At 52.9% G+C, this 27,113-nt stretch overlaps 1 protein-coding gene across 1 annotated transcript; it reads right to left on the reverse strand.

Moving 5' to 3' along the window:
• Positions 1-200: 200 nt before the first annotated feature.
• Positions 201-22,389, reverse strand: LOC134169503 (disintegrin and metalloproteinase domain-containing protein 9-like). Its single transcript, XM_062630061.1, has 20 exons — positions 22,362-22,389; positions 20,222-20,316; positions 19,914-19,978; positions 19,754-19,832; positions 18,914-18,990; positions 17,773-17,965; positions 15,751-15,825; positions 15,324-15,395; positions 14,205-14,374; positions 13,233-13,308; positions 12,285-12,439; positions 11,278-11,449; positions 10,541-10,633; positions 9,214-9,406; positions 8,059-8,164; positions 7,153-7,336; positions 5,942-6,019; positions 4,487-4,598; positions 2,331-2,436; positions 201-327 (listed from the first exon to the last, which is right to left on the reverse strand). The coding sequence occupies exons 1-20, from the start codon at positions 22,387-22,389 to the stop codon at positions 222-224; spliced, it is 2,235 nt and encodes a 744-aa protein (XP_062486045.1). The 3' UTR covers positions 201-221.
• Positions 22,390-27,113: the final 4,724 nt, after the last annotated feature.

Below are 27,113 nucleotides of genomic sequence, written 5' to 3' on the forward strand. Positions count from 1 at the left end.
TTCAGCTGTGCCACCGTGAAGCTGTCAATGAAAGCACTTCTGTTTGTAGGAACATGCTGCTTTTTACCCCAAACTGTCTTTTGTCATGAACCCAACCCGTTTGCTGCAGGGCTGCTGCACCCTTTGCCTGTGTCCTCACTGGCAGCTTCCACCTTGCACTGAAAACAACGGGGAGCAGAATTACTGTGAAAGGAGAAGGAAGTTTGGAAGGTACCAAGAAGTTAAAGCCCTTTGAGAACGTGGATTTTAATACTTACATCTTTCAGAGAAGAAGAACGACTCCTACTCCATCCTTTGTCCTTTCTTCTAAGTAGCCACCTACGATACCTGTAACATCAAGTGCTCAGTGAACATGGACTTTGGACAGTGGTTTCATGCAGCATCAGCTGCTTTTGTTGATGGACAAATACCTTATGAGGAATACTGGGTGGGGTTTCCTTGTCCTCTGACACTGGGATGTAGAACAACAAGGAAATAGAGCTATGCAGTAAGTTAAATCCTGTTTCTTACCTAGTTTCACATAAGGTTAAATCCTGATCCGAGAATAGACCCACAGGTCACTGTGGTAAGGGGAAAGCATTCATTCAATCTGCTCTGGAGACTATAACATAGGGTAGAGGTACCTAAACTGGGAATACAGGAGGTAGCTGGGTACCAACACAAGCTTGCTGCACAGAGTAGAGCAAATCTCTGTGTGGATCTTTCCTGCTTCCTGGCAGGATAAATGAGCCCAGCAAATCTGAAGCCTGTGGATGTGCAGAGATCACGGAGGGGAATGTGATGGCTCATTTTCTGGTCTGGGATTGTGAATGAGGTTGTGATGACACTGAGTTGTGTGGTGCAGAGACACGCTGGAGAGAAGGGATGGATCCACATAGACCTGGACACGCTGCAGAGGTGGGACTGTGTGAACCTCATGGAGCTCAACCAGGCCAAGGGCAAGGTCCTGCTCCTGGGCTGGGGCAACCCCAGCACAAACCCAGGCTGGGGGAGATGGGATGGAGCCTGAGGAGAAGGACTTGGGGTGCTGGGTGAGGAGAAGCTCCCCATGACCCAGCTTCAGTGTGCGCTTGAGCCCAGAACCCCCCCATGTGCTGGGCTGCACCCCCAGAGCGTGAGCAGCAGCTCAGGGAGGGGATCCTGCCCCTCTACTGCGTGAAGGGGAGACCCCACTTGCAGCACTGGGTGCAGTTCTGAGGTCCTCAACATAAGGACATGGAGCTGTTGGAGCAAGTCCAGAGGAGGCCACGAGGATGCTCAGGGGCTGGAGCAGCTCCTGTATGGAGCCAGGCTGAGAACACTGGGGCTGTTGAGCCTGGAGAAGAGAAGCTGTGTGGAGACCTCAGAGCAGCTCCCAGTGTGTGAAGGGGGCTGCAAGGATGCTGGGGAGGGACTCTTCATCAGGGACTGCAGTGATAGGACAAGGGGTGATGGGTTCAGACTGAAAGAGGGGAAGTTCAGGTTGGAGGTAAGGCAGAAGCTCTTCCCTGTGAGGGTGCTGAGGCGCTGGCACAGGGTGCCCAGAGAAGCTGTGGCTGCCCCATCCCTGGCAGTGTTCAAGGCCAGGTTGGACACAGGGACTTGGAGCAAGCTGCTCTATGGAAGGGGTCCCTGCCCGTGGCAGGGGTTGGAGCTGGAGGAGCTTTAAGGTCACTTCCAACACAAATCAGTCTGGGATTCCATGATTTTCCCTCTCTGCAGTTACATTCCCATGTTCTTTCAGTTAAGCTTATAAAGCAATTTGACCTGGGAAAAATGCGCAGAGCAGTAAGAGGATAAGAGTGTTTATCCTCCACAAACTGTTGTAAAATATTTCCTGTTTTTTCCACTGTTATAAAATCTTTCTTTTTCTTTTGTTTTTCTAACTTCTATTTGCATTTTTCAGTGAACTAAAAAAAAAAAAAGGAAAAATCTAGAAAATGGGATTGAATATCCCAAAAGAATTAAAAAAAGAAGAGCCTTTTAGAAAAAGCTGAACTTTAGGACAAAACACCCTGAACTTGGACAATTTTAGTTTCCAAATGTCCATGGAAAACCTCCCAGAAATGCCAGGAAGGATTGAAAACTCTTCAAGCTGGAGCTGCCCTTTGGGGATGAGAGGCAGCAAGCTGTGACAGAGCTCTCCTCACGGATCAGAGCCGATTTGCTTGCCTTACCTTGCAAGTTCTGCCTGATGCCTGGGGAACGTGGCTCACACAAAGGGTGGTAAGCTCTGCACTGTGAACCCTAAAGGGTTTCCGTGGAAGGGGATGCTGAGAACCTTGGTGAGAGGAGGTGGGATGTGCCTCAGTTTTACCTGGTGATGTGGAGCTCAGTGGAGATGGACTCACCTTCGGAGGCAGCGAGCAAAGGCAGCCCTCTTGTGCAGCAGGAAGGCCAGGATGAAGAAAAGCATCAGTCTAGCCGTTTTGACAATGCTCCTTGCAGATGTGAACGCTTGGGGTGGAAGAGAGAAAGGAAGAGCATGATGCTCATGACGCTGTGTGCACACTGGGTATCCCTGGGATGCTCATGATGTGTGCACACTGGGTATCCCTGGGATGCTCATGATGTGTGCACACTGGGTATCCCTGGGATGCTCATGATGTGTGCACACTGGGTATCCCTGGGATGCTCATGATGTGTGCACACTGGGTATCCCTGGGATGCTCATGATGCTGTGTGCACACTGGGTATCCCTGGCACCGCGGAGCTCTGGTGGGAGCAGCACTTGTCATGGGTGTTCAGGTAGTCAGGAGTGTACAACCCTGGAGCAACAGATGCTCACTTGGAAGTGGTGACTCCCCACAACTGGACACTGTTAAGATTGGGCTGGATAGGGTGGTGGGACATTGAGTCTAGGTCATGCTGTGCCTGGAAAGTTTGGAGCAGGTGATCCTCGAGGTCTCCTCCAACCTGATGCTCTATGATTGTCTCTAACTTCTGCTCCCAATCTGGGTCTCCTAGTGACCTCCAGCATGCCCTGCTTGGGAGCTACCGTTGTTCCTATCCTTCTGAGAAGCAATGAAAAGCCTTGAGGTATACAGTGTAGAGACTGAAGTAATGTTGCATAGACCTGGAACCAGCAAGTGTTTGGGGCTGCATGAAAGGAGTTTGTGGACATAATGAATGGGCAGGAAGGTTTCCTGTGTGGTTCCTGAGAAGGACACACAGATGAAGGATGTAGGGTGCCCAGAGGAGCTGTGGCTGCCCCATCCCTGGCAGTGTTCAAGGCCAGGTTGGACACAGGGGCTTGGAGCAAGCTGCTCCAGTGGAAGGGGTCCCTGCCTGTGGCAGGGGTTGGAACTGGAGGAGCTTTAAGGTCCCTCCAATCCCAATCCAAACCAGGTTGGGATTCTGTGAAGAGTATAGCACTGAAGGAAAAGGTAATGTGAGCTGAACATCTCCTTCAGCTAATGGCTGGTGCTTCACTGTGCCATTAGTGTATGGATAAGTCATGTAATCACAGAGTGGTTTGGGTTGAAGGGACCTTAAATCTCATCCAGTTCCACCCCCTTGCCACGGACAGGGACACCTTCCACTAGAGCAGCTTGCTCCAAGCCCCATCTAACCCTGCTTTGAGTATCTGAGAGGTGAATACCACAATGGGTTGGTACTTGATGAACAGCTGATTTGGCAAATCAACTGTTACCTGCTCAATGGAGTGTGGTTCTGCCATGCCAGTTACTGCCTGAACAGTGTGGCATTGGCCTGGTGAAATGAAGAGCAGAAAGACCCAACAGTCCTTCAGCAGCAGAAGTGATGAGCAGAGAGGGGAGCTCTGCTGGGTGCCTGGGCTGAGAGGAGAGGAAGGTTCTCCTAGAAGAAGGACACCCTCATCAAGCATCTTCCTGAAGTGTGTGCTGGCTGCTGGGCCTCGGGGCTTAATGGAATCGATCTGCAGCTCGTGTGGGTGCACTGGGAATGGTCTGGAGAGTGGGGAAAGGTGAGTGAGTGCAGCTGGAGTGATGGAAAAGAGGTGAGGAGAGGAGGGAAGAGAAGGGAACAGGAAGAGGAGAGGGAAGGAGGGGAGGGAAGAGAAGGGAACAGGAAGAGGAGAGGGAAGGAGGGGAGAGGGAGGGAGAGAGAGAAGGGAAAGGGGGAGGGGGGAGGGAAGGGAAGGGAGAGGGAGGGAAGGGAAGGGAGAGGGAGGGAAGGGAAAGGATGGGAAGGGAAGGGAGAGGAGGGAAGGGAAAGGATGGGAAGGGAAAGGAAGGGAAGGGAAGGGAAAGGAAGTGTAAGACAAAGGTAAGGTAAGGCTAAGGTAAAGTAAGGTAAAGGTAAGGTAAGAGAATGGTGAGGTAAGGTAAGGTAAGATAAAGGAGAGGAGAGAAAATAATCCAACATGGCTAAATAGCAAGGGACAAAGGGCTGCCCGAACAAAGTCTGAACTGATCTTTAAGTATCGAACCAGAGACTCGAGGAGCTTGGAAAAGACCTGTAAGATCATCGTCAAGCTGAGACGGGCAGTGCGATGCGCAGGGAGGTCCCAGCGCACGGTACTTACGGTGCTGAGGAGGGGGTGGCCCGCTGTCAATGCTGCCTCCGAGCCCTTCCAGCTGGCAGTCCGGAGGGGCCCATCCGAAATCACAGTGGCAGTTGTCATTGTTGTTGCACACCTGAAAGCAAGCACGTGCTTTGTGGCATGAAGCCCAAAGAGATCATGATGGGCCCTGTCTGTCTCTGGGGATAGGCTGTGAGCGCAGCAGAGCCAGGCTGGCTGAGATCTGTGTCTGAGATGCATTTGTTGCTCTGCTTTAGCTCCACTGTGGCAATGCTCAGCCTGTTTTGGGCAGAGGTGGTGGACTGGGGGCCCTGGTCCCAGGCTGTTGGGGGCTGTGGGCTTGTACCCATCATTAGGTGACTGCTGCACCCGTGAAGTGAGGGCACTGCAAGTCCCTGATCCATCACTGAGGATCCAGCAAGAGGTGCTACAACGACAGCAAGGAGATGACAGAGGAGAGAATGAGTAAATTGGTGTTTTCTTGAAGTCAGGACCGTGACTGCCTTGGTTGTGTATTCATTTGTCTGTCTGGGCTGGATTACTCAGCTCCTGCGTTTCTTGGTGCTCACTCATGGTCTGTAACAGTGGAACCTCTCATGGGGTGCAGCAAATTGTTCCCTACAACAACAGCCTGAGAGGAGGATGGAGCCAGGAGGGGCTGGGCTCTGCTCCCAAGGAACAAGGGATGGGACAAGAGGAACCGGCCTCAAGCTGCACCAGGGCAGGTTTAGATGGAGCTGAGGAACAATTCCTGCCCCAGAGGGTGCTCAGGCATTGGAACAGGCTGCCCAGGGCAGGGCTGCAGGCACCGGCCCTGCAAGGGTTCACACCCCATGGAGACGAGGCCTCAGTGCCATGGGGCAGTGCTGGGAGCGGTTGGACTGGATGAGCTTAAAGGGCTTTTCCAGCCTGGCTGATTCTGTGATTCTAAGAATGTGGTGGGATGACCCTGGCTGGACAGGGGGCAGGAATTGTAATGGGAGGCTGGAAAGGGGCAGCTACTGGAAGTGATGCCATAAAGAGATCCACATATGAAACAGTTCTGCCAGCATTAATGTCCCAAATGTAGGTTGTCTATAAGATGACGTGCAGCCAGTGTGCTACAAAATGGGCCATCTCTGCGCTATTTGTAAGGAAAATGGATTTCTAGACCTGAACATGGGTTTTTTAGATGCTCTCTGCAGTTCCACCCATGTTACATTCCGTAGCACTGACGGGTGCAGTGAAGGATGAAACGTTGTGATGTGGAAGTGTTATTTAAGGGAACAAAGAGGTAAAAGGGTAAAAGGAACCAAGAGAAGAGTTTTGGGTGGTCAGAGCTCAGTCATGGGTGCAACCCAAACGAATCTCTGTGTTGCTGAACCAGGGATGATTCTGGACTTCTAATAGTGCTTTTGAGAGGCCAATTGACACTTCATGCTTTTATAGTCAAAGACCACTGTGAGGTGTCCTACGTACCCCTCTGCCATAGCATTTGGTGTCCCCACAATCATTGTTGAGGAAAGCTGCACCAACACACGTCCTGTTCATACAGATCTGCAGGTAGAAGTAGGTTGGGATTAGTGGGATGATAAAAGGGCGGATGAAAGCAGTGAGAAACAGTCACTCCTTTTGTGTTGTTCCAGACTTTTCTTTCTCTAAACAAGCATTAGGGAAGCATAAAATGAAGCTCTGGGGTTCCAGGGTCAAGGTAAAGCAAAGGAGAGACAGAACAAACCCACTGAGGGTGACAAAATGCACAGCAACCACTTGTACCAAAGGAACTGAGTAGCTAAGAGCTGAACAAGGTAGGGCCAATGCTAGTAGGAAGGACCATATGTGCCTGTTCTGTTCATACCCTTTCCCTAGGTAACTGCCCGAGGCTGGTGGAGGGTTCTGGATGGATGGGCTCTTGGGCACAATCCTGATCTTTGGATAGAAATCAACACATTTCCCCCAGCTCCCAGCACTTTGTGGCTCTGGTCTTGTCCTGTCCATGATGTGAACCAGACCTTGGAACTCCACTGAATAATGTGGAGGTATCTTCCAAATTGAGCAGGCACAAACTCATCTCCTCTGTACAGAAGGAGAACGAAGGAGATGCATTTTCTACTTTTGGCCTTGCAAATGAGTTCTTTTTTTAATGACCCTTTGCATTTGGTGATGTGAAACCCACGTCTCCTGAAAGGACGCTACCAAAGCCGGCCCTCAGGAGCTCCTTCCCTTTTGGTGGAACTCAGCACCTCTGTTTTCCTCCAGAGGATTTTCCCTGCCATGTAATAGCAGGAAACTCATCCTTCAGTACGTCAGCAGCTCAACAGGAATTTGGTTTTCTGTGTGGGCCAAAGGGAAGGAGTGAGTCCTGCTCTTGGAACAACACTTCAGATTCTTTTGTATGTGCAACAAATAAAGGTTGGCTTTGGCAATAACCTCAAAAGAAGAACAAAATGCATTTCTTTTCTCTTCTAATGGGGACAAAAATACCAATTATTGTATTTTTTCTCTTAATCTGAGGGAAAAACCCACAAAACCAATACAAGATGTTTTTTTTTCCAGCTGCCAAAGGAGGCTTTACCAGAAGGCACGATGGGGTTTGGATTGGAGACCATGAACATCTCCTTTAGGATCAAACTCCTCACGTTTCATCTCCACCCCTGTACTGTCCACGTGTCCTGGTGCTCACAGGGTACCTTGTTCCTGCCGCACGATGTCCCGTCTTTCACTGCCCCCTCGTCGGGAGTGTCTGGATCCAGATGGAAGTCGAGCCCCCAGCAGAGCACGTTGTCGATGGCGGTCTGCACCACGGTCTCACCATCCTCCCTGACCGGTACCCTCTTGATGTTAACACACTGCACCCTTCCGCACAGCGCGTTCCTGGGGCAGACAGACGGCTCTAAGGGTTTGTAGGGACAGCTGGGATGTGGTGATCCATGGTGCTGGTGCACACCCTGGTATCAGTTTAACCCGCTCCAGCTCACACGCTTGGAGCAACCCTGGGCATGGTCAGAGGTTCCAGATGTGCAGGGACAATCCTGTTGGACATTTTGCACCCAAACACCCCTTTTCTGACACTTAAACAGCATCCACACTGACTCTTTTAAGCCAGTTGGTGTCGGTGCCTTGGGCACATCAGCGCAGCCCTTTGGTGTGTCACTCCAGAAGCTGCAGAGATGCTTCCATTTGTCGTTTTGAGTCTCAAGTTCATGTGTGTTTCCCGTTTTAAACGCTATGAGACTTGCTGAACCTGATGGAGTCCAACAGGGACAAGTGTAAGGTCTTACCCCTGGGAAACCTAATCCTGGAGTGCAGCCCAGGCTGGGGATCTGCCCATGTGGAGCAGCTCTGGGAAAGGGCCCTGGGGGACCCCAGCTCCATCGCAGTGAGCAGCTGAGCAAAGAAACCCAATGGGGTGCTGGGGAACATCCCCAAGGGCATCACCACAGGGATGAAGGTGCCCTTGTCCCACTGTGCTGGGCGCTGCTCAGGGCACCCCTGGAACATGGGCTCAGGTTGGGTCCTGCTGCACAGCAGAGCTGTGGATGGGAGCAAGTTACTCCTGGGGACGTTGCCACTGGACCCCAGTATCCAGCACTTACTCTTCCAGGCATTTTGTGAAGTGTGTCCCGTTCCAGCCGCAGTTCCCACACCGGTCACCTCGGACATTCACCTCCAGGAAGCAGCTCAATGGAGCACGTTGGGCGGCTGTGGAGCAAAAGGAGGTGTTTATGGAGGGACAGGGACTATGGCATCCCTTTATCCCTCTGGATCATTTCTGTGAGTGCATTTGACCTGCCATGGTTTATGTTCTGGTCCTTTCCTGGACCAGAATAGTCAATGTAAGCACGAAGGGACTAAACAAAGAGGTTTGCCACCAAGACATTGACCAATGGTCACAACGGACCATGGTCATTTATACAGAAGAATATGGAGCATAAATTGGATTCAAAACCTTAAATCTCTTCCAATCCAGTTTTTCTCTGTAAGTCGTTAACTGGCTGCGTGGCACAGGTCACTATATCTGCCATTGACCATGAAACCAGGATCGCCACCATTATATTCCATATCAGAAACACTTAATTCCTGTTAGAGGTCAGAACCAGCTCAAAGATGTGGGTTTCAATGAGGCAGAACCATTTCTAGCCCAGGGGACTCCAGTTTTGTCAGAACATCTTCATGTCCACGGAATACCAGAGGATGGAGGGAGAGCATGGAGAGCCTGAGGTCAGGGCAGGGCTCCCAAGTGCTCAAGCATCTAAAATGCTCTCAAAGTAAACCTCATTGCCCACGTGTCCTGCAGAGATCACTGCTGGTGATCTTTACATGGTGCTAGCACCATGTAAAGGCTGGTGTGGCAATGCCTTTGGGTCCCATGTCGAAATGAGGACTAAGATGTTCTGCCTTATCAGTATCTTTGTCTTCCCCAGCAATGCCTTCCATGAGAAATGCTACTGGCTTCATTTGCAGGGGTTCTCCAAAGTGCTCATAAATGGGGTAAGGCCACAGAAGAACCTGGTTTTACTTACAGAGGGCTTTTGTATGCTCCTATTCTTCCTTAGGAGGGTGGTGAGACTATGGAACAGAGAAGCTGTGGCTGCCCCATCCCTGGCAGTGCTCAAGGCCAGGTTGGACACAGGGGCTTGGAGCAAGCTGCTCTATGGAAGGGGTCCCTGCCCATGGCAGGGGTTGGAAGTGGATGAGCTTTAGGGTCCCTTCCAGCCCAGCCCATTCCATGATTCCATGAGCTCTCTTGCCTTTGCCAAATAAAGCTTTGCACTGGGCCTCGTGGCTGTGGCAGCTCCCTTCATAGCAGTGGTCATTGTCTCCACATACTGTTCCATCTTGCTTGAAGGTGTCCAAGGGGCAGGCTGCTGAGGAGCCGTTGCAGTACTCGGGGAGGTCACAGATGTTGGCCTCTCCTCTGCAGATCTTTCCTGCTCGATGAAACTGCAAAGAAAAGCCCCAAGATGAGCTTTGGTGGATTCATTTTCCACGGGGTCTGGCCCAGTTTACTGACACCCCTGTGGCAAGAGCTTAGGAAATGCCCCAAAGGGGTAGCATGAAGAACAGCAGCTTGAATTTGCAATGAGTGAGACAGAATAAGGACTGGAGGACTGAAGTCCTTGCTGCCCTATGGAAACGGAGCCCTTGCACATGGAGATTGCTCATATTCCAGCAGAGAAACTGGAATTCTTGGTTCGTTGAATCCACAAACACCACGTTGCTGGATTTCCCGAAGACCTCAACATCAGCAGGACTAGAAAGGAGGTGTTGGAACCTCCTTGCTTTCAGCCACACTTGTGATTGTTGGACGTTGGGTGCATGGCACCAATGCTTGTGTTGGGTCAGTAGGTTCTGGCCTCACCCTCCCTCTTTGCTGCTGTTGCTGATGGCTTTGGTCTGACCCAGTTTGGTGCTTCTAAGCTCTTTGTTTCCTGCCTAAGCATGAGCCAGCTGGATACAGCCCCGGGTCCTGCCTTAACCAGTGTCCCAATCCTCATTGAAAGCATTAGAGACCAACCTATGAGGGGTTCCTTTGGTTGAGTTTGGGACGTAGGAGGGGAACAGGATGACCAGGAAGGGTTTGTTTCCTAAGGAAGTCAATGTAACCATTGCCTCTTGCTCTTGAGGTCTGACATTGCTTGTGAGGGGAGAAAGGCTTCTTAGCAGGGGCTGTTGGGACAGGACGAGGGGTTATGGCTGTAAACTGAAAGAGGGAGATGCAGGCTGGATGTGAGAAAGAAACCCTTTACAGTGAGGGTTTGAAACCCTGGCACAGGTTGTCCAGAGAGGTGGTGGATGCCCCATCCCTGGAGACGTTCAGGGCCATTGGATGTGGCTCTGGGCACCCTGCTCCAGTAGCAGATATCCCTGCTCGTTGCAGGGGGTTGAACTGGATGAGCTTTGAAGGTCCCTTCCAACCCAAACCATTCCATGATGATTCTGTGATATTTTCAAGCCAGATATAGTGAGGAATAGAGGAAATAGGTGTTAGAGCACCCCAGAGCTGGGAAACCCAAATCCATCAATGCTTTCCCATCCCTTACAAAGCCAGTAGCAGTTGTTGCACTTGAGATGTACCTGGCAATGGTGACAGCATTCACCCCTGTAGCAAGAAGCCCCCGGCACGAGCATGCAGTTGGAGGGGGAGCAGCATCCTTCGTGGAGGCATTCCTGGAAGGACACAATGCCGTGTCATCGCAGTATGAGGGTTTCTTATGTGCATCATTTTCTCTGGCTTAAGAGACCAGAATTAAAGGAAACGAAGGGGGAAATGGTGTTTGCTGCTGCTCTACAAGCTCTGGACCTTCTGGAGTTGAGGGAGGTGCATCTTATGGAGATGCTTTTAGAGCAATTCACATTTCCCTCTAAACACAAGTGCTTCCATCTCATCTCTGTGGTGGGATTTGGGTTCTCCTGGTATAATTCCTTAAGGCAGGTGATTCTCTTTACCAGCAAGGTGCAGGATGTTCAACCCAAGCCTGGATCTAACACACCCAGAGATCACTCTGTGGGGGAAATGGCAGTGCAAAGGCTGGGGCTTGACAGCACCTTTGTACAAGTAATGATCCCACAGAGGGCAAACAGGAGTTTCCACTGGAAAACTCCAACATCCCGAAGTGGCACAGCCTGGAGCTGGAGCTGAGGAGGTACCAAGGTGCAAGCGCTTCTGAAAAGCCCTTTTCCCACTGACTTCAGGGTAAATGAAGAACACAAATAGCAACATGGACATGAGTAGAGGCAGGAGGAAAACCCCTTCCCATGCGGATGAGGTATGGAGAGGTCTCTGAACACCTCGACGGCAGGGAATTGCGCACCTCATCGCTGCCGCAGTCGCATTCCTCCCCTTTCTCCAGGATGCCGTTGCCGCAGTGTTCAAGGAGAACTGGTTTTAAGGGGGGGATGTTGAGGAGACAGGGTTTATTATTTCTCCTTCTTACTTCATGGTAGTACTGGTCTGAGCTGCAATTGCTGAATGCCAAGCAAGTTCTGTAAGAGAAACCGTTAATATGTGTAACCACAGCATCTCCATGATGAATTGATGGAGTTAAAGATCAAGTCGATTAACTGGCAAAGAGGAATATGGACAGAGAGAGGGAATAAGCCTTTTTCATCTCCCTTTTCATGTATACATCATGGAATCATGGAATGGTTTAGGTTGGGAAGGGAGCTTAAAGCCCATCCAGCTCCAACCCCTGCCACGGGCAAGGACCCCTTCCATAGAGCAGCTTGCTCCAAGCCCCTGTGTCCAACCTGGCCTTGAGCACTGCCAGGGATGGGGCAGCCATAAATGAATGAGGGCATGGGAGCTACTGTAGCCAAATTGGAAAGAACTCAACCCCAAGGCTGCATCAGATGATCTTTGAGGTCCCTTCCAACCTGGTGTTCTATGCTTCCACCGAACATGGTGAATCATTGAATTTAGGAATTCTGGAGGAGCTACGGGCTGAAGTGAGAGGTTTGGAAACCTCTACATTTAATGAGTAGGTTCAGGTAACAGGGCTCCTATTGGAACGGATGGCAGCAAAACTGAAGGATCAGAGCTATGAAACACAGTGCTCTGTCTTGCTGAGGTTCTCACTCAAGTCTTTGTGTGCTTGGTGCTCCTATCCCATGACTTCCATGTGCATGGGATAGGAGGACCATCCTAGGAGGACCTGGCAGTGTTCAGGTCTTGGGTGACATGGTTTAGAGTGTGGTGTCCCTGCCTGTAGCAGGGGGTTGGAGCTGGATGAGCTTTAAGGTCCCTTCCAACCAAAACCATTCCATGATTCTATGAGATATCTTGCCTGTGCCCAATGAAGCTGCGCATTGCGGCCCTTACCCCGGGCTTGATCTCATGATGCATCCTCTTTGGGTGCAGTTGCAGCTGCAGTATTTGGTTTTAAACTCTTTGGAGTCATCATGGGCGAAGCCCAAGCTGTGCCCGATCTGGTGGGCGAGCGTCATCACCTCATTGACGGTGTCATTGCCAGGGAACTGCAGGTGGGAAGAGAAACCAGAGCCACGTTTTCCCATGTCAGTGTATGGTGATGTGGGGACCTTCAGGTCCAGATCTGTCCCCCTGCACTGGGCACTGGTGAGGCCGCAGCTCGAATCCTGGGCTCAGTTCTGGGCCCCTCACTGCAAGAGAGACACTGAGGTGCTGGAGGGGGCCAGAGAAGGGAATGGAGCTGGTGCAGGGCCTGGAGCCCAAGTGTGATGGGGAAGGGCTGAGGGACCTGGGGGGTTCAGTGTGGAGAAGAGAAGGCTCAGGGGGGACCTGATGGCTGCCTACAAGTGCCTGAGAGGAGGGTGGAGCCAGGAGGGGCTGGGCTCTGCTCCCAAGGAACAAGGGATGGGACAAGAGGAACCGGCCTCAAGCTGCACCAGGGCAGGTTTAGATGGAGCTGAGGAACAATTCCTGCCCCAGAGGGTGCTCAGGCATTGGAAGAGGCTGCCCAGGGCAGGGCTGCAGGCACCGGTCCTGCAAGGGTTCACACACGGTGGGGATGAGGCCTCAGTGCCATGGGGCAGTGCTGGGAGCGGTTGGACTGGATGAGCAGGTCTTTGTCATCCAGTTTTGCCTGGATGGACAGGTCCTTTCCAACCTGCTTGATTCCATGGTTCTAAGTCCAGCATCGCCTCCTTTAGGGGCAGTTTCGGTGTTACTTCCTAGAGGATGCAAAGCTGAGCCCAGGGGTTATGGAGGATTACCTCCAAGGTTTCACTGTCAGTATGGAAGGTTTCTCTTGCCTTTCAGGCAGTGCAAACCCATCGGATCTCCCCTTACCGAAACAACACCCATGGAATTCGGCTTGCACATTGTCCCCTTCCAGGCAAATCCCCGTTCCTTGTAGTTCTGGCCACTGCAGGGGAAGATTTAAACGTTAAAGGAACACGGAACAGCTTTGTCTCAATAATGGGATGCATCTTCTGAATTGCAGCTGGGAAATGATGCTTGGGGTGACAAAAAGCTTCTTCTTAAAGAAAAGCCCAGCATCACTCATTCTCCTATGGCAACCCCATATGGGGTGGTACCCGCAGATGCTAGGGGGGGATCTTAAGGAGGCAGAACCATGGTTGATAAACTCATTGCTTCCCCACTCCTTGAAGAGTGACCTAAAGGCTATTCCAATAAAATACAATTATTCAGAATGATTTCTAAAAGGTTTGGCAATATAATACGTTGAATTTGAAAAAGAGAAGTATTCATTACTTTTATGTATCTATGTTTGACTCTCCAAAAGATTTCTTGCCCCCAAAATGAAGGAAAAAGGAACAGACAAAACAGACACAAGGTGCTAGGTCTGAGAAAGCAAAAGAGTGAAATAAGTGCTATTAAACGGCGTCATTCTAGCAGAGAGGTTTGAGTTGTAAACGGTGTAACAATGAGTTATTACAGCTCAAAAACCGCGGCTCGTCTAGGTGAAAATGAGTAAGAAGTGAAAATGGGATGAGAATAACTCAGTTCCAGTCAAGTGTATCGGAGCTGGAAATGAGCCGAGCGCTGTGTGTGCGTGGGGGGGAACTGTAAGAGAGGGCAGTGAAAGGGAAGAGTGAATTCTTGTAGCAATTTACATGACAAAACCCTGCTGATTAGTACATTAGGTGAAGCTGTTGTGCTCTTTTCCACCAGATACCACCAGCACAAAAGACTTATCAGCAGACAGGTGTCAAAGCGAGAAGAGATGGGGATGCTCGCTTCGTGCTTATCTCCCCGTGGCCGGCCTGGGAGTGCGGTGATAGAAGGCACATCTCTTACAGCAGGAACTGGAGGTTGTCGAAATTGAGGTGAGCGGCGGCTTCCTTCTGGGACCAAGTGGAAAAGGACCTGAGCGTCCGGGCCAGGCTGCGGGACGTGGCCACGCGGTCCGAGCCGGTCCACATCTCCACGGCGCTGATGACGATGCTGAGCTTGAGGCGCCTGTAAACCTGGGGAGAGCAAGAGCTGGCAGGGCTGAGAGAGCTGGGGGAGAGAAGGCTCCTGAAGGGGAGACCTGAGAGCAGCTCCAGTGCCTGAAGGGGCTGCAGGAAAGCTGGAGAGGGGCTTGGGACAAGGGATGTAGGGACAGGCCAAGGGGAATGGCTTGAACCTGCCGAGGGGAGACTGAGCTGAGCTCTTAGGCAGAAGCTCTTCCCTGTGAGGGTGCTGAGGCGCTGGCACAGGGTGCCCAGAGAAGCTGTGGCTGCCCCATCCCTGGCAGTGCTCAAGGCCAGGTTGGACACAGGGGCTTGGAGCAAGCTGCTCCAGTGGAAGGGGTCCCTGCCCGTGTGCTGTTTTGGAGGGCTCAGAACAAGGAGGAAGTGAAGAGATGGGAGATGGTACCGAGCTGCCAGAAATCTTCTGGTAACACTGATGTGTGTTCCCGATCAGGTGGTTTAAAGGGGTGATTTCAAAGTGATCTTTAAAGTGACTTCACTCCTGTCTGAAGCAATGTTTTAACATTGAAGTGGGTTTTACAGCGCTGTGGAACACAGACTGAATCATGGAATCAACCAGGCTGGAAAAGCCCTTTAAGCTCATCCAATCCAACCATTCCCAGCACTGCCAAGGCCACCACTGCCCCATGGCACTGAGGCCTCGTCTCCACGGGGTGTGAACCCTTGCAGGGCCGGTGCCTGCAGCCCTGCCCTGGGCAGCCTGTTCCAATGCCTGAGCACCCTCTGGGGCAGGAATTGTTCCTCAGCTCCATCTAAACCTGCCCTGGTGCAGCTTGAGGCCGGTTCCTCTTGTCCCATCCCTTGTTCCTTGGGAGCAGAGCCCAGCCCCTCCTGGCTCCATCCTCCTCTCAGGCACTTGTAGGGAGAATCCCTCATCTCTTTCCCAGGGGAGTTTCCCAATGGAGCAGTGACTGTATTTAACCTCATCATTAGAACTCACCGTGTTCAGGAGGTTGCTGATGGAAATGAGCATGTGAAGCATCAGGGTTTCATTCTTCTTCTTAATTTTAAACTGAAAGGGGAGAGGGGTAACGGGTTAAAACTGAAACAGGGGAAGTTTAGAATGGATATAAGGAGGAAATTCTTCCCTGTGAGGGTGCTGAGGCACTGGAATGGGTTGCCCAGAGAACTGGTGAATGCTCCATCCCTGGCAGTGTTCAAGGCCAGGCTGGACAGAGCCTTGGGTGCCGTGGTTTAGTGTGAGGTGTCCCTGCCCATGGCAGGGGGGTTGGAACTGGGTGATCTTAGGGTCCTTTCCAGCCCAAACCATTCCATGATTCTATGATTCTATGCAGAGGCTGCGTCCCGATGCTGGACCCCAGGGTCTGCCTCCAGCAGAACCCCACGCTCTGATTCCTCCTGCTTACCAGCTCTTTGTTCGTGATCAGAGCCAGCTCCAAGTACCTGGCAGGCACGGACACCGGCCTGAGACCACCAGCCTCCTGCAAGAGACCAAATGTGGTTACTGAGGAGCTTGGAAGGCTCCCACCTCAGTGCAGAGAACCAAAGAGGCATCGCTCAGCCTAACCCAGACTTCCCCTCTGGGACAAGAGCACGGGGCAGTTACACATTAGAGAAGCACTGAGCGCAATGTGGAGCTGGGGTGAGAGCAGAGAGATGCAGAGACAGAGCAAGGCTGTAGGCGGGGGGATTCCCTGGCATTGCTGAAGTCAAATCAGCTCCCTACAAGGATTCAGAGCCCTTCCGAATCCTTATCCAGCTGCACTTGGGTAACGGGTAACCTGTGGGGTTGTCCTGTCCTGGGAGCATGGTATTGCCCCGTACAACATTATCCCATCTGTGATGGAGGGAGCGGACCTTGAGCCACGGAGAGCACTCAGAATCAGCAGGTTTGGTCAAACAACAAAGGGAAAAAGGAGCTGACCCGGCACAAGCCTTGGTGGCAGCTTTGGCTCTGCCTGGGATGGGAATGAGGAAGACAACTCCTGAGTAATTCCAAGGGGTTTTCAGGTGGAAGAGAGGAGGAGGAGTTGCTGTCTCTCAAAGAGACAGCTCCCTAACCCCTTTGGCTGGTGCAGAAGCACGCGTGGCTAACCAAATGCTGTCGCTCCAGTCATTGTAAGCACAGGGCCTGGTGGCTCTTCCCTGGTGAACGAATACCACTTTATTATTACTACTGTTATCAACCCTCCTCTTTCCCTATGGCTTCTCGCTAAACCCAGCGCAGCTGTAGCGATGTAGAAAGCCGTCTTCCCCCCATGGGAGCTGGTCAGGAATCCTTTCATCTCAGTGCTTCATGTTCCTCTCAGGAGGCAGCATCCCTGGATGTCGCTCTATTTCTTGCACCGAGTGCAATACAAGGCCAGGCTGTCACTATAAATAACCCATGCTCGTAGGTACAGACATAACACGGTATCTCAGGTCTTTGGGAGGCAGGAGCGGCGATGGCAAAGTCCTGCCCAGCTCAAACAGCATTCACCAATCCCAGCAAATAACCTGCTTTTGCATCCAAAGGGAAGCAGATCAGGAATATCCAATAGCGAATGATGCCAGAACGAGCTGAGTTCATTGCAAGCGTGCAAAGTGTGTTTCTGAAGAGCAACAAAGCAGCAGATGGGTGAACCCGGACATCACTAAAGCTCTTTTTGGGTGGGATTTGAGCGAATTGGGGCGGTAGAGTTTAGATTTAGTTACTAGAAGGTGAGTACTAAAGACACGGAGGGGGCGGTTGTTGGATCTTTACTGCTGAGATGTGTGGATGGGTTAAATGAAGTCCCAGGGGAGTCAGACCTTCAGGAGAAACTGTTCAACATCTATCCCAGCAGCCTGTGGCTAACGCAGCGTGCCAGCAGGTTTGGGGACAGCTCCGTCAGGGAGGTGCAATGAATCGTGATGGGACTGGAAGGGATTCTCCTGCTCAGTGAGAGGAGCCGACAAACAGAGTGTAGGAGCAGGGACTGTGTCAGTTCAGCCTGGAGAAGAGAAGGCTCCTGAAGGGGAGACCTGAGAGCAGCTCCAGTGCCTGAAGGGGCTGCAGGAAAGCTGGAGAGGGGCTTGGGACAAGGGATGTAGGGCCAGGCCAAGGGGAATGGCTTGAACCTGCCCGAGGGGAGACTGAGCTGAGCTCTTAGGCAGAAGCTCTTCCCTGGGAGGGTGCTGAGGCACTGGCACAGGGTGCCCAGAGAAGCTGTGGCTGCCCCATCCCTGGCAGTGCTCAAGGGCAGGTTGGACACAGGGGCTTGGAGCAAGCTGCTCCAGTGGAAGGGGTCCCTGCCCGTGGCAGGGGTTGGAGCTGGAGGAGCTTTAAGCTCCCTTCCAACCCAACCCCTTCCATGGTGCTATGGTGGGATCACACCCAGCGTTCAACATAACGGGTTCCTGCACACAGGAACGCGCAGCATCAGCCCGAGCAGCCCATGGGTCCTTACCTCAGTAGTGTGGATCTTACTCCCATTGGCGAGCTCCCCATCCAGGGGCAGATGATCCTTGTGCTCTCCAGGCACTTGGCACAGCCGGCGCGAGCCGCCTTCCATTGCCCTTCGGAAGAGGAGGTGTTGGAACGTTGTGGAGTTCCTCAGGGGCTCGATCTCGTACCTCAGGTCTCCCATCTGCAGAACCCCGCTGTGGGTTTGCAAGCAGAGGGCTCAGTGAGAGGGGTGGACTCCAGAACCCACCCTGATGTTCAGGGCTCTTGGGATCAGCATGGATTTTGTGTTGGTTTCCTTTTGAAAGAGGGGTGGGGGAAGATTTAGCTCTTTCTTATCAGTGCTCCTATGGGCAGGGATCCCATGAGAATAAACAAGGAGCTCACCTAAAAGATGCTTGATGGGATAAAAGGGTCATGGCCGAGGTTTGGGACACATAAGAGCCTTGAGAGGCCAATCATGCGGCTTGGGGGAAGAAGGAAGAAGCTGCTGCTGAATGCTATGTGTTAAATGAGAGTGGGAAGGCAATAAAAGCTCTTCAAAGGAAAATCCACCTCCAAGACGTGTTTATCCTCACACAGGCAGTGTTATAGACTGCATCTCCTAATAAGTGCATCCTAAAAACCTGACTTAGCTTGGACACCTTTTGGGGTGCTTGTTGGAGGAAGAAGGTGCAGGTAGGTCTGGTCTTGGAAGAGAAGCTCACTGGGTCTTGTTTGAGTTAATACAGCCCTAAAATGTTCCTAATTACTGGGGTGTGCATGCCAATAGGAAAACGTGGCCTCGTCAAACACTGAGCTGGAATCCCAGAAAGTTTTGCTCAGGAAATTGTGCCTTAAAATCCCTATGGAGACAGCGTAAAATCTGCAATGATAAAAGATGTCTCGGCTCTGGTTGAAGAGCTGAATGTCTGCAGTGAGATGCACCATGAAGGAATGAGGGCTCCTGCTTTCGCAGGGCCACATAAATCCCTCTCCCAGTTAACCACGTGCTGCTGGGCAGCCTGGTCTGGTTGGGGATGGCCCTGCTCATTGCATGGGGTTGGAGGAGATGAGCTCGGGAGGTTCCTTCCAACCCAACCCATCCCATGGTTCTATGCTTCATTTGGGGCTGACCCCGCATTCTCCCTTGGGAAGAGCCCTACCTCATCCCAAAGCAGGTGCTGATGGAGACGACGGAGCCCGGGAAGCCTTCCACGACCCCCTCGTAGTAGCAGTCATCCTGCAAGGTGCAAATGTGGCTTCAGGCTGTGGGAAACCTCCCGTGCCCCGGTCCAAAAGGCCCCTACAGCAGTACAGGGGCAGAACCCCCTGCCCACATCCATCCTTGAGCTCCTTGAAGGGGCTGTTCGTATGCACAAGTAAAGAGTGAAGGCATAGAATGACCTGAGAGCTCATCATCTGGGTTCAAACTGAAACAGGGGAGACTGAGAGGAGCTCTGAGGCAGAAGCTCTTCCCTGTGAGGGTGCTGAGGCGCTGGCACAGGGTGCCCAGAGAAGCTGTGGCTGCCCCATCCCTGGCAGTGCTCAAGGCCAGGTTGGACACAGGGGCTTGGAGCAAGCTGCTCTATGGAAGGGGTCCCTGCCCGTGGCAGGGGTTGGGAATGGAGGAGATTTAAGGTCCCTTCATCCCAAACCGTTCTGTGCTCCTATGATTCTACAATCATTGCATCATGATGATTTTTGGGGGGTTATTTTGTGATTTCTCACGCAACGAAGGTGGACTTTTGATGGACTAAAAGTACTTTAAAACCTTTCATAATCCGGCAGGGAAATCAATGTGCTGAGGGCTCTGAAATGGTTCTTCCCATTTTTTATCAGTCTCTTTACCATTTCCTTCCTTTTTCTTTAAACAAACAGTGTAAAAATAACCTATGTTTTCGCAAACAGACAGCCACCCCTTGCTTAGACCCGCGAGCATATTGGAATGAGCTGAGGAGGGTCATTTAGCCCTGGCTTTTGATGCAACCCTGACCTAAACTTACCTGAATATATGGAAACTCAGTGATCAGGTCTCCCTCCTCACTGTACTTGAACACTGGGACATCCCTGACTAACAGATTCCTGGAAAGCAAAGCAGAAACATTCCCTGTCATGGCCCCAGGCAGAAAATAACAGAGGAAGGAAGCTGGGGAAGAGCCTTACTTGGCCTGTCTCAGATGGACGATGTGGTGGTTTCCTTCTGCTGTTATCAGATAGGACCGGCGCCCCTGCTATGGTCAAAGCACCCGTTAATGCCACGTATTCATCCAGTGGGAAGCGTCCCAGCCCATGGCAGGGGTTGGAACTGGAGGAGCTTTAAGGTCCCTTCCAACCCAACCCGTTCCATGATTGAGTTGGGAAGCTGGAGCCATCTCCTCGCCCTGTTCTCCCTTTGGCACCCACCCACAGCCCATAGGGATGCAGTCCCTGCTCCAGAGCTTCCCTTTTCCAGGGTTGGAAAAGCCAATGACCTCCGGGAATGCTCCATCCTTCGCCTCCAGCCGCCGGGGCACAGTGACTTCGGTGTAGACGATTCTCGCTGCTCCAGTGGGACGCGAGCCTGGTTCTGCGTGGAGGGAGGGAGGGAGGGCGTCAGTCACAGCAGCGGCGATGGTTTCCCAGCGCAGGAGGAGGGCTTTAGGGGAGAGCACTGAAGGACTGGCTCTGTTCAGCTCTTCGTGCCCATCTGTCCTCAGTGAGGGCTGCAGGAGGTGCCTGGGCAGCTCTTTGCTGTCCCCGCTGGCTCCTGATGAAGCTTAGGATGCAAACCCACCAAAGAGTCCCAGCAGCTCCAGAGAACGCGTTATAAAGGGGGGGAAATGAGAGGACTCCTGTGGTTACAGGGTGCTGAGCCCTCTGCCCACCTCCCTCCAGGCTTGTTCCCATCCTGCATCCCCTGCCCGTGTCCCCCCCACCTTCATCTCTGCCCTTGTACCCGCATCCTCCACCCTTATCCCTAGGATGCATCCGCCAGCCTGCACCCCTCATCCCACATCCCAATGCCTGTGTCCCCACATCCCATGTGTGCCCCCATGTGCCTCCCCATGCGTACCCCCCATCCCAATGCCTGTTGTCCTCTGTGTCCCCACATCCCATGTGTGCCCCCCATGTGCCTCCCCATGCGTACCCCCCATCCCGATGCCTGTTGTCCTCTGTGTCCCCACATCCCATGTGTGCCCCCCCATGTGCCTCCCCATGCGTACCCCCCATCCCAATGCCTGTTGTCCTCTGTGTCCCCACATCCCATGTGTGCCCCCCGTGTGCCTCCCCATGCGTACCCCCCATCCCAATGCCTGTTGTCCTCTGTGTCCCCACATCCCGTGCGTGCCCCCCATGTGCCTCCCCATGCGTACCCCCCATCCCGATGCCTGTTGTCCTCTGTGTCCCCACATTCCATGTGTCCCCCCATGTGCCTCCCCATGCATACCCCCCATCCCAATGCTTGTCCTCTATGTCCCCACATCCCATGTGTGCCCCCATGTGCCTCCCCATGCGTACCCCCCATCCCAATGCCTGTTGTCCTCTGTGTCCCCACATCCCATGCGTATCCCCCCATGTGCCTCCCCATGCGTACCCCCCATCCCAATGCCTGTTGTCCTCTGTGTCCCCACATCCCATGTGTGCCCCCCATGTGCCTCCCCATGCGTACCCCCCATCCCAATGCCTGTTGTCCTCTGTGTCCCCACATCCCATGCATGTCCCCCCATGTGCCTCCCCATGCGTACCCCCCATCCCAATGCCTGTTGTCCTCTGTGTCCCCACATCCCATGCATGTCCCCCCATGTGCCTCCCCATTCATACCCCCCATCCCGATGCCTGTTGTCCTCTGTGTCCCCACATCCCATGTGTGCTCCCCATGCGCTTCCCCATGCGTACCCCCCATCCCAATGCCTGTTGTCCTCTGTGTCCCCACATCCCATGTGTGCCCCCCATGTGCCTCCCCATGCGTACCCCCCATCCCAGTGCCTGTTGTCCTCTGTGTCCCCACATCCCATGTGTGCTCCCCATGCGCTTCAACATGCATGCCCCCCATCCCAATGCCTGTTGTCCTCTGTGTCCCCACATCCCATGTGTGCCCCCCGTGTGCCTCCCCATGCGTACCCCCCATCCCAATGCTTGTCCTCTATGTCCCCACATCCCATGTGTGCCCCCCCATGTGCCTCCCCATGCATGCCCCCCATCCCGATGCCTGTTGTCCTCTGTGTCCCCACATCCCATGTGTGCCCCCCATGTGCCTCCCCATGCGTACCCCCCATCCCAATGCCTGTTGTCCTCTGTGTCCCCACATCCCATGTGTGCTCCCCATGTGCCTCCCCATGCATACCCCCCATCCCAATGCTTGTCCTCTATGTCCCCACATCCCATGTGTGCCCCCCATGTGCCTCCCCATGCGTACCCCCCATCCCAATGCCTGTTGTCCTCTGTGTCCCCACATCCCATGTGTGCCCCCCATGTGCCTCCCCATTCATACCCCCCATCCTGATGCCTGTTGTCCTCTGTGTCCCCACATCCCATGTGTGCCCCTATCCCTGACCATTCCACGGTGTTCACCCCATGCACATCCCTCTGCCCCCTTCCCATCCCAGCCCCATGCCTGCCCCAGCCCCTTACCTGTGCAGAGCAGCAGGCTCAGGGCCATCACCCACGTTCCTCCTGTGCTCCCCATCCCTGAGCCCGCCCTGTGGGGATGCTCCATCGTCCTCATCCCACCCCGGCCTCGTCCCCCTGTTCCATCCCCACCGCCATGCTTGGGCCCTGCTCCCCGTGCCCCTCAGCCCCTCTCTGCCCCCCACCCTCCAGCGCCCTCAGGCCCCCCATTCCCTGGCTGCTGCTCTCGCCCCCATCCAGCCCCTCTCCTGCTCCTCCTCCTGTCCCTGGGGTCCCCCCTGCCCCGTCCTCCCCACAACCCCTCACAGCCCCCGGCCCTGTGCCTCCATCTTCCCCCTGCCCCCAGGCCCCATCGGCCGCCCCAATCCCCTCACGCCTGCACTAATCCCATCCCCTGGCATTCCGGGGCATCCCACAGCTCCCCTCCCGCAGCTCCCACCCCTCCCATCCCCATCCCCATCCCCATCCATCCCCATCCCTCCTCCGAGCACCACCTCGGCCTGTCCTGCCACCGGTGCCACACGCACACTTCCCACTGCCACCGGTGCCCCTCCACCCACACCCACGCCCACCCTGCCCTCTCCTTCTCCTCCTTCTCCTTCTCCTTCTCCTTCTCCTTCTTCTCCTTCTCCTCTCCCACCTCCACCAACCTCCTGGGTCCTCCCCTCTGTCCTCCCCCCAGCATCAGACTGAAACAGGGGAAGTTCAGGTTGGAGATAAGGCAGAAGCTCTTCCCTGTGAGGGTGCTGGGAGACTGGGGTGGGATGAATGGAGAAGGTTTGGATGCCCCATCCCTGGCAGTGTTCAAGGCCAGGTTGGACACAGGGGCTTGGAGCAAGCTGCTCTATGGAAGGGGTCCCTGCCCATGGGAGGGATTTGGGACTGGATGAGCTTTAAGGTCCCTTCAACCCACCCCATCCCATGATTCTGTCTGATTCTGTCTCAAAGCAGAGGCAGGCAGGGAAGACCGAAGATTTCATGGAATCAACCAGGTTGGAAAAGCCCTTTAAAGCTCATCCAGTCCAACTGCTCCCAGCCCTGCCAAGGCCACCACTGCCCCATGGCACTGAGGCTTCATCTCCACGGGGTGTGAACCCTTGCAGGGCCGGTGACTGCAGCCCTGCCCTGGGCAGCCTGTTCCAATGCCTGAGCACCCTCTGGGGCAGGAATTGTTCCTCAGCTCCATCTAAACCTGCCCTGGTGCAGCTTGAGGCCGTTTCCTCTTGTCCCATCCCTTGTCATGGCCACTGGAAGATGCCCAGCTCCTGGTGGGGTTTGCAGCTGGGTGGATTTCCAAGGAAGCAATGAGGGAAGCTGCAGTAAAGCCTCACTTGGGAATGGCTTCCCAGCTGCTCCCTGGGCTCCCTGGGGTTTGGCCCATAGGGTTTCACTTCTTCTGTGTACAAAAAAGCCCTTTCCCCCCTGGCCCTGCCTGTTCCTGACCTTCACAGCATCATGAATACAGAGCAAACGCCATGGAGCTCTCCAGGGGTGAAGGAATGCAGGCAAAGGCAGAGAAATCTATGCCAAGAGCAGAGGGAGAAGGCAGATGTTTGCGTCCCCAGGTGCTGCGGGTGCAAACAGCTCAAATACGGTGTTAAAGCCCCAAGGAAATGATGAATTCCAGCTCCGGCCCCTGGGATCTCTGCTCTGATGTGTCCTGGGGGAGCAGCTGGGTGAGGGGGGCCCTGCCTGCACATAGAGCCAGTTCTCAACCTGCAGTTCCTGTTCTAGTGAATAAGAAATGAAGGTGTGCATTGCTCTGCTGCAGATGCGACGTTCCCAACCCAGATTCCTGGCTCTTGGATCCATGAACAGCCCTGGAAACCTTTGTGTTTCCCTGCTGTGATGCTGCAGGGAGATCCCCTGTGAGCTGACCAGAGCTGATCCGATTGAAAGAGAGAAGAAGAATCCAAGGCAGTCACTCTGATGCGTGCCAGCATTTCCAGGTGCAGAACATCCCACATGGAGAAACACAAGAGGCAAGATGACTTACCCGGGAATAGGGCTCTGTTTTCCATGCTGGCTATGCAGGAGCTCAGCTGCAGAGCTTGGCTGATGGATGGGAAAGGGGGGATGTCAGCTCAGGGAGACAGGGGATGTTGCTTGTGGTACTCAGGGGCTTCTTTGGAGGCTTTTGAGTGTCCCCAGCAAGCATTGTGCTTTGTAGTGGGGAAGAAGGCGCATGAGGGTACCTTTGGGTGCCTTCTCCATAGAGCATGGTGTGGGTGTGGAAAGCTGTCATGGGATGATGGAATGGTTTGGGATGAAGAGGGAAGAGCTTCTGCCTAAGAGCTCAGCTCAGTCTCCCCTCGGGCAGGTTCAAGCCATTCCCCTTGGCCTGTCCCTACATCCCTTGTCCCAAGCCCCTCTCCAGCTTTCCTGCAGCCCCTTCAGGCACTGGAGCTGCTCTCAGGTCTCCCTTTGAGGAGCCTCCTCTTCTCCAGGCTCCATCCAGCAAACCAGTGCTCAGAGGCTGCAGGTTCTGCTGCTCAGTGTAATGCTTCCTCACGGTTTTCTGTTCCACCTAAACCAGAGATGAAGGTTTGGAGCAGAAAATGCATTATGTGACTGCAGCGCCTTGTAAAAGGCAGCTGCGTGACCCTCTGGGTATGAGTATGGTGCTATTGCTGCTGATAACAAATGATAGCAGCTGGGAACGGTTCCTAGCTGTTAGGTGGAGTTGTTATATTGCCAAACGTGATGAATGAGGGAAGGGGAGGAAGCTTTTGCCTCCTGTCTTGGTAGCTCTATTCTGTAATGTTATTCAGAATGCTGTACCCTGCGTGCTCTGACCTTGGCCTTGAATGCGGATGCTCAGCCAGGAGAAGAGAAGGTTCCGGGCTCAGCATCTCACCCCTGTGGCTGCAGGAGCTGGTTTCCATCATTCTTTGGGGTTATGAGTCATCACCCAGGACCACCATGGGCATTTAATGGCAGCTGGTTGCATCCTACCCACTGGCTCTGGGGGAAACCCAAATACATCCTTTCTCCGTGGCTTAATAGCTCTTTTCCTGATGACTAGCCAAGGGAAGAGCTCAGCATTCCCCCTTTCCTCACAGACCATGAGCTTCCTCTGGATTGGAATTGTTAATCCCTTCCCAGCATCCCATCCCAGGGCTTTGGGAGCCTTTCCAAGCTGTAGATGAATGAGGATGAGTTAGGTGATACCTCTCTGGGCTTGAGCATCTCCACAGTGCCGGGCTCTGCACCATTCCCTGCTCACTGCTGTGGCTGCTTCCTCTCATTGAGGCACTTGGAAGAGCAATGCGATCAAAATAGTAGCTAAAATCCATATATTTAGGGCTTTTTTTCTTGGGAACAGAAAGACTTGTTGAGAGGAGTAAACCAATCCTATATATATCAGGAGGGGATGCTGGAAGCGTTAGGTGGGGATAATCTCTGTTTGATGACGGTGCAGCCAATACAGGATTATTCCATTGAGTTTTTCTGATTATTCTCCAAGAAGAATATTCAAACATAAAGAGGTTTTGGGGGAAAATCATGGCAACAGTGAAAAGTTTGGGAACTGTTACAGTGAGAGCCTCTGAGCAGTCATTCCATGAGGAAGAGATGGATCATCTCGTCTGTGAACTCAGATGGGCAGCAGGGATCTGATCTGGCATCAGACAGAAAGTGAAATGGTGGGAAATGAGTAACAATGAAGTGGAAACAAGCCTTAAATATAAGAGTAATAAGAAAAGAACATTTATTGATCATTATGAGTGGTTCTTTGCTGCTAAACTCTGTTAGGAGGGGATTTGAGCTGAAAACTCCACTCTGGTTGGCCTAGAAGTGATGGAGCTTTGTGCTGTCCGAGACCCAAAGGCCACATTGGACAAGGTGGGTCCAGGGGTAGGTTAATGATCCATGGTGCCTACTCTCTAACACAATCTAATCCTGAGAGTCCCCAAAGCTCATTAGAGACCTCTAGGTCCCTTGGAAGCTCTTCAGGCACCTGAACTTGGTGTGGTTCTTAATGCTTCTGCAAGATCCCCGGTGCAAACCTCTTCCTTAACACATGTGTAGGTCTCCTCTCATGGGGACAGGGATCAGTGCTGGGTTTTCACATGCTAATGGCCTCATGGGCATCCCTGTTCCCATCTGCATCCTGTGGTGCCTCCTCATGTGGAGCAAGAGCCTTTGCCTGAGCTTGGTGGCCACTTTAGGCAACCAAGGCGATGCCATGCCAATGTCTTCAGTGGCTCTTCCAAGCTCATAGCTCCTGCTTGCATGATGATGATAGGGAAGATGCTCTGCACGTTGGGGACTCGTGTAGTGGGAGTCTCATGATTCTGTGATTGATCCTCACCCAGGAGTAACAGCCCAGGGTCACCTCTATCACTCACAGGGAAAATAACTCCATCCACCCTGGAAGTGTTGAACGGAGGAGTCAAAATAGCACATCCTCCGTGGTGCAATGGGGAGGGCGATGTGTAAAGAAAGGTGGCACTGCTCTAGTTCAGCTTTATTCAGTGCATTTCTACCCTTTAGTGCATTTTCATTTTTATTTAATGCGTTCACAGCTTTATTTAGTGCATCCATGATTTAGTCACTGAAGGATAGAAACCAAAGAAGAAAATGATAAATTTTACAGCAACTCTACTCAAACCTTCACAGAAATAGGCTGAAACACATTAACATGAGATACAGCACAGCTCAAGGAAGCAGAACTCCAAAGATGATGACATCTTAATGAACCAGAGGGCTCAAGTAATAGATAGCATGAGGCTTCCACACTTCCACACATTCATT

This window comes from Pezoporus occidentalis, unplaced genomic scaffold, assembly GCF_034315485.1.
Source record: "Pezoporus occidentalis ecotype Australia unplaced genomic scaffold, CSIRO_AGI_Poc_V1 ctg347, whole genome shotgun sequence".
NCBI classification, from domain to species: Eukaryota; Metazoa; Chordata; class Aves; order Psittaciformes; family Psittacidae; genus Pezoporus; species Pezoporus occidentalis.